General features: G+C 38.5%; 1 protein-coding gene across 1 annotated transcript; it reads left to right on the top strand.

Moving 5' to 3' along the window:
* Positions 1-10,222: 10,222 nt before the first annotated feature.
* Positions 10,223-11,555, top strand: LOC128744179 (dihydroorotate dehydrogenase (quinone), mitochondrial-like). The gene is made up of 3 exons (XM_053840999.1): positions 10,223-10,249; positions 10,318-10,724; positions 10,796-11,555. The coding sequence occupies exons 1-3, from the start codon at positions 10,223-10,225 to the stop codon at positions 11,553-11,555; spliced, it is 1,194 nt and encodes a 397-aa protein (XP_053696974.1).
* Positions 11,556-11,850: the final 295 nt, after the last annotated feature.

The raw sequence follows: 11,850 nt of genomic DNA, 5'->3' as shown, positions 1-11,850 counted from the left end.
TGAATATGTATGATGTTCACCACGCGCACTGCAGCGACACTGGCATTCTATATATATTGATTATACTGGAAAAACGGACCTGAAAATAAAGAAAAACGAAAGAAAAAGACGAATAACAAAATAGAGGAAAATCAGGGGATTGGAAAAGGGCGAAAAAACGGAAATAGTGAAAGAGAAAACATCGGGAAAAAGTAAAAGTGAAAGAAAAAAAAGGAAAACGAAACAAGAAATGTAATACTGAACAGAAAATAAGAGAAACCGAAAGGAAAATGACAGAGGAAACTAAGAAAATGAGGTCAAAAAGACAAAAAGTTAGACAGAGAAAGAAGAAAGAAAAAACAAGAAAAACGGATTAAAGAAAAAGGCAAAACGGAAGATAGAAAACCGAAAAGCGGTAGATGAAATAGGAAAAACCGAAGAGGAAACGGAAAAAGGGAGCCTAAATCAGAATCAGCGAGGAAAAACGGGACAGACGAAGATGAAAAACGAGAATGTAGGTACATAAAAGGGGGTTAGGAGAGGATGAAAACTGGAAACGAAAAAAAGGGAAAGATACTAAAAATGTAGGAATAAGAGAATAACAAAACATGAGTGAATAACATGAGAACTGAAAATAAGAAAAAATGGGACAGGAAGCTAAGAAACACGGGACAGAAAAAAAGAAGACGAAAGGAAAAGGGGAAAAACGGAAGGAAAGTGAGCAAAAACCAAGAAAACGATATAGAAAAAGAGAAAAAAGGAACAAACAGTAAAAAAGGAAAATGTAATTTCAAGTAAAACTTTGTATCAATGTGCAGTTTGAAGTGAAACTTCCAATTTAAATGAGTCCAAATTCAAGTCTAATTTGAGGGTGTATTTCAAGTCAAATTTAACGTCTCAAACCAAGTCCAATTTGAAGTAGAATTCGAATTCTAATTCAAATCCAATTTATGTTCAATTTGAACTCCAATTTTAAGTTCCATTTCGAGCTTAAATTCAAATGAAATTTCCAGTTAAATATGAGGTAAATAACACCTTCTAATTCTGCTTCAAGTACGATTTCATATCTAATTCCAAGTAAAACTTCCAGTCCAAGTTACTCTCAATGTGAGTCCCAAATTTCAGTTCCATATGAAGTAAAGCTTCAAGCCTAAATTAGTACAAATTCATGTCTAATTTAATATCCTATGTCAAGTCAAATTTAAACTCTGATTTCCAATTCCAGTTCGAAGTCTAATTGCTAGTCCAATTTGCCTTTTGATTTTAAATCCAATTGCACCGGACAGTCCGGCAGTTTTCAACCGAATCGGGTGATGTTTTCGCGATAAGTAATAATAGATTTGCCGTCATACGATTACTCCGTTTTGCAGACCAAAACATTTTTCTAGAAGGTCGGGTCTGGACACGCTTATTGATGTTGTGGACTATTTTTGGGGAAGCACAACTGACTTTTTAGATCAACGCCACACATATTGGCACTCCCGGTGTCGTTGAGACAGTAAAAGCCGAAAGATATTTGAAAATATATACCTAAAAAGTATGAAGGTCTGTGCCTAAGGGCACGTACGCTGCGCTAACGTAGAACTACGAATGCAGATGCAATTCGATAACACTGGACATTCTTCAAAGCTTCCACAGTTTGTTACGCAAGTTTATAACTTTGTTAGATGATTGACCATATTTTGCAATCGATATACGTGTATTGGATTAAAAACAACTTATTCAAAGCATAAAATATTTGTCATTAAACGCAAAACTTTTGGCTAAACAGTAAATAATAATCAATTGATCTGGGTTATTCAAAATTCACTCTTTCACTCTTATCACTACTCTCACTAATTCACTCTTATCAATTTATTCGAAAATAGTTGACAACACCATTTTATTATGGCATATCCTTTGATGTATGCTTGTCTTTCAACTATCATGTAAATGCTAGTTAAAATCACGCAGACTGGAAGATTTTCAATTATTACTACCGTTCTAAGGACATTGGAGGTTTTTCGTGGCTTTTTTCTCTGCTTTTCATATACTTTTACTTTACAGCTGTGCGGGCGTTTTATTCGAATTCAAGAGGACGAAGGATCCTCTTATTTTTACGTTTCCTAGATACGGAAACGGAACGCGAATTTCTTCCTTAAGAACAGGAAGATAGCCTTAGCACTTGGTTTGTGAGTTCGGATTACAACGTTCCTTAAAACAGGAGACGTCTAAGGGTCATGTGATATCATTCCTTAGCAACAGGAAAAGCATCTACATGCGAGGTCTTTAGAACTAGAACACTACTTTATTAAATCGAAACTTAGCTTATATAGTCACAATTATTTACATTACAGAAAAATTTCCCTCTTTTGGGTATCGCTTACATTCTATCCTAATCAAATGTCCAAAAGTTACAAATTCCATCAAAATGTCATAGTAAGAATGAAACGGATAGTTCAATTCATATCAACATAACAGAGATAGATATAAAACTATGTGGGTCTATTTGCCTACCAATACATAAACTTCTATTTGATTTGAAACATGAATTTAAAAGGAACTTAATTTGTATGATAGAAAGAGAAACACATATTTGTCTTAATCTATAAACCTACTCTAAGCATCCTATGGACCTACGTTTATGCTTTCTATGCACCTATGCATTCAAATCGTGGCTTCGTTGCTCTAATACAATGAAAGAGTTAAAATTTCCCTTGCGCATGATAATGCACACAACACGTGCATGGATACGCTGCTGTCACCGCGTGTGGGCGTATGCAAATTAGATAAACAGAAAAAAGGGGAAAAGGCGTGGAAAGGCGAAAAGAGCACAAATCCTTTTGCCCTCGTGTACCATCCGTACTCTACCCTAACCATGCACAACATCATGTAAATAAATATTATGCAACAAGCAAAACAAAACAGACAACTCCGATCGTATTGAGACACACGGCGGGCACCGAACGCAAGCACCGGCGCCATGCATACACTTCACAAGTGCACGCATTTCGCTGAGCTGGCTCTCCGACCGCTCGGTGGCATATGTGACTCGGTGTAAGGACTCGAATTACAATTCCAGAACCCAATGTATCGAACAATGAATCTTTCTGTCCCAGTAGTCTATCTCTTTTTAGCTTTAAGAATGCATTTAGAATAAGGAAAATATCGATATGCATTACCGATATTTTCCACCAAAATTTAACTATAAAAGCTAACCTTTCAAACAATAAAGCAAGCCATTTCGACTTCAGACTTCGTACGTTTAATGCGACCCCAATCGGGCTATCGCTAACGAAAGAACTTAGTCCCACAAGCAACCCCGAGATCAGTTGATCTGCCACGGGCTATTGCTTAAAGTCCAAAGGCAAAGTATACTTCAATAAACCGTCCGCGCCAACAGTGCTGTTATACTCGTCCTTTTCATTTCACTTTCGTTTCGGTGTGATCTCCACCTAACGCAATAATTCACCAGGATGTCTGATGCCAACTCATTATAGGCAACAGATAAGCCAAATTTAAGCGGTACGACTTCACAACAGCAATTAAATCAAAAACTTGTTAAGAATTTCATGGCTAATCTTTAAACAAACACTGAAAATTGGTGCCTCATGTCACATGAAAAATTCCATCACGTTTTTATACAAGACCATACAAGAATATATTTTTATAGTACAGTAATACCTCGATACAAAGTAACCTCGATTCAAAGTAAGGGACCGTGCACTAATTACGTAAGGCATAATGGGGGGAGGGGGGGCTCCGCGAAATCTTACAAAATCTTATTTGGGAGGGAGGGGGGTTTAATCATTTCTTACGTAAGATTTTCACACACGAAAAAATTAAGAAAAATTCACATTTTTAATAGCAATTCATGTTACTTGTTACAAATTTTTTTTAAATTGATGAGTTAAGTTGTGAAGTGTCAAAATCCTTCATGCTGCAAGGAAATGCATAGCAACCTGCTGAGTATTTTAGCCTTGCCCACTCAGGAAAACAGCAGTTGGCCTACTTGTTCCAGAGCCATCTGATGTTATCGGTTTATGCTATTATTCCAACATATTTCGTTGCAATTACCTATCCCAATCCCGCAAAGCAGCCGTAAAATCCCTTATGATATCGCGAGAAACATTTATGTTTAAAAGTAGCTTATTCAACTAATGTATAGCTATACTAATGGAACAAGTGCTTGATAAGCTACTATACAACAAAAATGTTTCTTGGGATGTATTATTCTTCTGCATCCAAAGATCTTGCCTGCCGCATGTGACCAGAGTTGGGTCATTATTTCGCTTCAAAAGAAATCGCGGATGGTCATTACCGATCTGTATATTACACGCAACGCAGTACCAATTACAACATAAGACCATGTCGTGTGTCATCTAGAAGAGGCAAATAAGTTCTTTGTACGCTACTTGACGAGGACACGTGGTAAGACGATTTAGAGTGGATGTGGATCAATGCGAATTAAGTGAACGCTTGTGAGATTCTGAGCATACACAAACGTTTATTGGCAACCTCAATGCTGAAATACGTTCTGTTCGTGAGTGGACCATAAAGGGATTTACAACAAAAAATTTGTATTGTTGGTTTTTTTATGAATTTGTTTGAACTTGTTTGGTTTTCTATTTCAATATAACCTTGTTTGAACTTTGTTGACTATTTCAATATTCTTTCAATGTCTAACTTTTTAAATAAAACTTGCATTTTGATGTTTCAAAAAATCTTACTAAGATTTTTTTACGGGGGGAGGGGGGATTGGTCAAAATCTTACAAAATCTTATATAGGTGGGAGGGGGGGTTCAAAAATGAGGAAAATGCCCTTACGTAATTATTGCACGGCCCCTAACATCGATATAACGTAATTGTTTAAAATTAATAAAAACAACAGTGTTAACTTTCATTATGGTATGACCTCGCATTGCTACTGTGCGAAAATTATTTCTATTTCTTAAACGTTGTAAATTATGAGACAATTTCGTTATTTAGATTTACAAATATCAATTAACAAAATCTTTACAAACTCTTCGCTTTTTCTCATTTCTTAACGAATCTTCCAAACTATAAGACCAACTATCGTGAAATTTGAAAGTTAGCGGTTTTCTAAGGGTTCCCTGTCATTTGCAATCTATTTCTTTCGAATAGGAATAAATTTCGTTTTTACTTCGATATAACGTAACGAGAATATAATCTATACCTATAAAGAAGGATTTCTGTCTGTCTGTCTGTCTGTCTGTCTGTCTGTCTGTCTGTCTGTCCTGTGTTCCTTATAGAATCAAAAACTACTGAACCAATCGGCGTGAAAATTTGCATGTAGAGGTTTTTGGGGCCAGGAAAGGTTTTAGTGATGGTTAGAGACCCCTCCCCCCACTAAGAGGGGGGGCTCCCATACAAATGAAACACAAATTTCTGCATAACTCGAGAACTAATCAAGCAAATAGAACCAAATTTGGCATGTGGGTGTTTTCGGTGACAAGAATTTATTCTAGGGTAATTTGAGACCCCTCCCCTCTTTATAAGGGGAATTATAACTCCTCTCCCCTTTAAGAGGGGGGGTTTCCATACAAATTTCCTCATAACTCGAGAAATAATCAAGCAAATGGAACCAAATTTGGCATGTGAAGGTTTTCGAGGGCAAGAAAATTTTCTATGTTGAATTAGGACCCCTCCTCACTTTAAGAGGGGGGGCTCCTGTACAAATGAAATACCAATTTCCTCATAACTCGAGAACTAATCAAGCAAATGGAACCAAATTTGGCATGTGTGTGTTTTTGAAGACAAAATTTTTTTCTATGATGAATTGGGACCCCTCCCCACTTTAAGAGGGGGGGGGAGGCTCCTATACAAACGAAATACAAATTTCCTTATAACTCGAGAGCTAATCCAGCAAATGGAACCAAATTTGGCATGTAGGTGTTTTTGGAGGCAAGAATGTTTTCTATGATGAATAAGAACCTCTCCCCACTTTAGGAGGGGGGGCTCCTATACAATTGAAATACAAATTTCCTCATAACTCGAGAACTAATCAAGCAAATAGAACCAAATTTGGCATGTGCGTGTTTTCGGTGACAAGAATTTATTCTATGGTAAATTGAGACCCCTCCCTCTTTATAAGGGGAATTGTAACTCCTCTCCCCTTTAAGAGGGGGGGCTTCCATACAAATTTCCTCATAACTCGAGAACTAATCAAGCAAATGGAACCAAATTTGGCATGTGAAGGTTTTCGAGGGCAGGAAAATTTTCTACGGTGAATTAGGACCCCTCCCCACTCTAAGAAGGGGAGCTCCTGTACAAATGAAATACAAATTTCCTCCTAACTCAAGAACTAATCAAGCAAATAGAACAACATTTGGCATGTGGGTGTTTTTTTGGTGACAAGAATTTATTCTATGGTGAATTGAGACCCCTCCCCTCTTTGTAAGAGGAATTATAACTCCTCTCCCCTTTAAGAGGGGGGGCTTCCATACAAATTTCCTCATAACTCGAGAACTAATCAAGCAAATGCAACCAACTTTGGCATGTGAAGGTTTTCGAGGGCAAGAAAATTTTCTACGGTGAATTAGGACCCCTCCCCACTCTAAGAGGGGGGGCTCCTGTACAAATGAAATACAAATTTCCTCCTAACTCGAGAACTAATCAAGCAAATAGAACAACATTTGGCATGTGGGTGTTTTTTTTGGTGACAAGAATTTATTCTATGGTGAATTGAGACCCCTCCCCTCTTTATAAGAGGAATTATAACTCCTCTCCCCTTTAAGAGGGGGGACTTCCATACAAATTTCCTCATAACTCGAGAACTAATCAAGCAAATGGAACCAAATTTGGCATGTGAAGGTTTTCGAGAGCAAGAAAATTTTCTATGGTGAATTAGGACTCCTCCCCACTTTAAGAGGAGGGGCTCCTGTACAAATGAAATATAAATTTCCTCATAACTCGAGAACTAATCAAGCGAATTGAACCAAATTTGGCATGTGTGTGTTTTTGGAGACAATTTTTTTTTCAATGATGAATTGGGACCCCTCCCCACTTTAGGAGGGGGGGGTCCTATACAAACGAAATACAAATTTCCTCATAACTCGAGAACTAATCCAGCAAATGGAACCAAATTTGGCGTGTAGGTGTTTTTGGAGGCAAGAATTTTTTCTGTGATTAAATAGGACCTCTTCCCACATTAGGAGGGGGGGCTCCAATACAAATGAAATACAAATTTCCCCATAACTCGAGAACTAATCAAGCAAATAGAACCAAATTCGGCATGTGGAGGTTTTTGGAGGCAAAAATATTTTCTACGGTGAATTAGGATCCTTCCACACTTCAAGAGGGGGGGCTTCTACACAAATGAAATACAAATTTCCTCATAATTCGAGAACTAATCAAGCAAATGGAACCATATTTGGCATGTGGGTGTTTTTGGAGGCAACCATTTTTCCCATTATGAATTAGGACTTCTTACCTTTTTAGGAGGGGGGGGGGGCTCGCATTCAAACGAAATACAAATTTGCTCATAACTTTAGAACTAATCAAGCAAATGGAACCAAATTTGGCATGTGAGAGTTTTAGATGGCAGAATTTTTTTTCTGTGGTGTATTACGACCCCTTTCCCTTTTAAGAGGGTGGGCTTCCATACAAATGAAATACAAATTTCCTTATAATTTGAGTACTAATCAAGCAAATGGAACCAAATTTAGCATGTAGGAGATTTTTGAGTCTTGAATTTATTTTATGATAGTTAGAGACCTCTCACCCCTGTGGTAGGGGGATATGGACTCTCATACAAATAAAACAGAAATTTTTGCGAAACTCAAAAACTAATCCAACTCGAGAAATTCGAGACTCTTCCATAAAACATTAATCAATAACAAGACCACAAAAACTATCTATAGTAACACTAGATCATTCAGGACGAGCCGGTCGCGAGTGTTGCCGGTGACCCGCCGTCGGAAGCGCCGCCCACTGGGGGGCTTGCAAAACTCGAGAAGTGACAAAGATCATCCGAGATTCATGATTTATGTACAACACGGGTTAATTTGTGGCAATACGAAGTTTGTCGGGTCAGCTAGTATAATATAATCGGTTGAAGAGAAGAGGTAGATGCGTTCTTTTTTTCAACGGTTTACTTTCAGGACATCAACTTTGATTAAAGTTAATGTTCGAATGATTAGATCGATCGAAGAGTAAGTATAATTGAAAGGATGGTTTTACACTCTTACAAACTTGTTTACTTTCAGGACATCGAATTCGTCTAGGTTCTATGTTTAAATAATAACATCGATCAAAGTGTGTGGGTAGTTTCGAATTTTTACAAAAGTTGTTTACCTTCAGGACTTCAATTTTGTCCAGCTTAGCTGGTAATGAATAATTCTTGTCCTACTGGAAGGCAAGGGTTCGGTTACATTTTTTCTAGAATCGAAGTAAACGAAGCCGCAGGTGTATAAAATTGTCGTCCCGGGCCTGGGAAGCAAAAGAGTGACAATACCTACTATTTATACTTTTTTTAATAGTAATTTGACAAATTATTTTTATATTGACGTAGGACTACGTGTTACGGCAAGTTTTGAGATAGGGTGTCATTCCGAAAAATCGAAAAATGCGAGCGTTACGAAAAATGAAAGGTTTTGAGCGCTAATAGCTTAGCGGTTTTCCGATCGATTTTTAATATTCTTACACCAATCGATCGGATAATCTTCTAAGAATTGACCCAAATGAAGAAAAGTATGGACTCTTGATGTTGAACTATTGAAAAATTGAAAATAATGAACCTATGTTTTACCAAAATTCTCGCTTCGTGATTGGTTGGAAGATTCTTTACGATGATCTAAACCTATACTAATTTGATATCTGTGCTTGGGAAGTAAGCCAAAACAAGTGACAAAGTTTCCTCATTTCAACAAGATTTCTTAACACCGCGGTTAAACCTAGACCATTTTGATGTCCTTGCTTGGGAAGTAGGCCACAGAGAGTGACAAAGCCCCCTCGTGCCAACAGATTTCTTACGAACGCGATTAAACCTAGTCCAATCTGATGTCTGTGTTAGGAAAGTGTGCCAGAACAAATGACACAAGTTCGTTGTTCTAACAGATCGCAAATTCTTTACTGCGACTGCTAGACGATTAAACCTCGGCGAATTTGATATCTGTGTTGGAAAAATGTGCTACAGCTGTAGTGTTCGGTTATAATACAACTCTGTATGAATACGCATGCTTGCCGTTTCATTAGAAGTGTACTGAAAAGATGTGCTGTTGATAAAATAGGATTGAATAGGTAAAATCCCTTCAACGTGAGGAACCATGGGTAATAAAAACAAGCTTTAATTTCAGTAAGGTAGCAGAAAAGCAATAGTTTGTGTTCTTGATTTTGTTAAATTATTTTCAAATGCACAATCTTTTGAGAATTGAACGTATGCAATGTTACTACTTTGATAAATGTTACATACAACGTATGTAGCATGTATATATGTTGCATATAGCATGTATACATGAAGAATCGAATGATTATTTGAATGATTGAATACATGCTACTATCACTACAAAGAGACTTACGTAGTCCTGCGTCACCTGTATATGCGGTCGTGTCTTGTACACAACCCCTCCGATTTTTTTTTATTTAAATGTTACGTCAAATTTTGATAACTTTGTAACATTACAATGTTATTTCTGTGTTACTTAACAGTAACATCGTGTTACTTTCAGTATTGAACACCGTGTGTTCACCACAGAGGTGGTGGACAAAAGGAGACTGCAAACCCCCCTTATAAAGCTAATGACCTGGGTTGGGTTATTTTTAGACACAAATTGTGCCTCTTCCTTCGTCTACTGTAGAACCACCGACCGAGAAGTTTAATCTAACTTTGTTTTTACTGGCGGGACGACGACACTATGCAGGCCCTTGCGACTTCCAAGACACTGCGTGTGACGTTTGATACTTACCGAATGAAACTGGTACTGGTATATCGATACTTAATATTTTTTTAAAAGTTTTTTGAGGAGGAGGAGAACGAGTTGAAAGGAAGGGGGGGGGGGTAATAGGTAGCTACGCTTAACAAGTTGTCGTTGTGACTCCTATCTTTTGTCCAATGCTTGTTAAGCGACAACGACAACTTGTTAAGCGTAGCTACATGTAACCCCCCCTTCCTTCCTTTCCACTCTTTCCGCTTCTTTCCCAAAAAATTTTCATTACTTTCCCCTACCGTCCCTCCATCAATTGTAAAAACCATCGTTTCAAAAAAATATTAATAATTATGCCTGACCGCATTTCAAGGTCAATCATGAATGCAGTTCGCGCCGCTCTAACGGTAAGTGATCCGATAACATAACCCTTATTGTTTTCAATAGTTGTCCCATGCATGTTTGCTTCTGACAGGATAAGCTGCGCTCTCTATTGAAGGTAACAGCGCTCGGAGCAGCAACCTTTAGCATCACCTGCCTGTACAAGGGAAATGAAAGGTTCTACGAAAACATTTTCATGCCGATCGTTCGGCTCGCTCCGCCGGAAACTGCTCATCATCTGGCGGTGTTCGGCCTGAAGCTGGGATTGATTCGACCCGGATATCAAGATCCCGGCGTTCTGCGCACCCAGCTGATGAATATGGTTCTGCGCAATCCGGTCGGTATCGCTGCCGGTTTTGACAAACAGGGCGAAGCGGTCTGTGGACTGCATCTGCTTGAGTTCGGCGTTGTGGAGGTCGGATCGGTTACGCCCCAGCCGCAGCCGGGACACTCGAGACCGCGAGTGTTTCGGCTGTATGAGGATAAGGCAATTGTCAATAGGTATGTGTGTGAACTGAACGTGTTCTGTTATAATGGTAACATTGTTTCATATTACCAAATTTTTTTTTCAGATACGGATTTAATAGTGAGGGCCACAAAGTAGTTTACGAGCGGCTGAAAGAAGCTCGTCAAAAGTGTGGCGAAGATGTTGCTTTAGGAATTAATTTAGGAAAAAATAAACTTTCAAAGGATGCGATCCGCGATTACGTGAAAGGAGTGAAACGATTTAGTGGCTTAGCTGATTATCTCGTTATCAATATAAGTAGCCCGAATACGCCCGGTTTGAGGACTATGCAAAACAAAAGTACGCTTTTCGTATTGTTGAGTGAAGTCCTGAAGGTACGGAGTTCCCTGCCGCTGGCAGAACAAAGACCTATTATGGTGAAACTGGCACCGGACTTGTCCGATGAAGACATCCAGGAGATAGTCACAGTTGTATGCAGCAAAGCATGTGCCGTCGACGGACTAATCGTATCGAATACAACCATCGAAAGGCCATCTAGTCTGAAGAGCATCAATGCCGGCCAGCTGGGCGGCTTGAGTGGGCAGCCATTGTTCCAAAGATCTACCCAACTGGTGGCCAAGGTGTACAAATGGACCGAGGGAAAGATTCCCATCATCGGCGTTGGAGGGATTTTCAGCGGTCGCGATGCGTACAATAAAATTCTGGCCGGTGCCAGCGCGGTTCAACTATATACGGCGTTTATTTACCATGGACCACCGATTGTGATACGAGTCAAACAGGAGCTTGAGGAGCTACTGAAAGCGGACGGGTACGACAGCGTGCAGCAAGCCGTCGGCAAGGGCGTAGATCAGATCTTACAAAGTTGATGATTGGTTCTAAGAATAAAGATTTTTAACGTAGAACTACGTTTTTGTTTTCTATTCTATATTGGGGTGCACTTTAGAAATTCGAGAAATGTGCATGTAACGAAAAGTGGTTATGGTTTGCGCGCATAACTCAGCCATTTTTCAATGGATTTTCGAGATATTTGTATCAATCGATCAGTATTTTTTCTAAAAATTGATAAATATAGCAAATATAAAAATAATTTGTCAAATTACTATTAAAAAAAAGTATAAATAGTAGGTATTGTCAAAATCAGCCAATCACATAGAAGCACTC

Source organism: Sabethes cyaneus, chromosome 3 (genome assembly GCF_943734655.1).
Source record: "Sabethes cyaneus chromosome 3, idSabCyanKW18_F2, whole genome shotgun sequence".
NCBI classification, from domain to species: domain Eukaryota; kingdom Metazoa; phylum Arthropoda; class Insecta; order Diptera; family Culicidae; genus Sabethes; species Sabethes cyaneus.
Note: the sequence above shows the minus strand (reverse complement) of the source record. Positions and strands in the feature narration are given on the sequence as shown.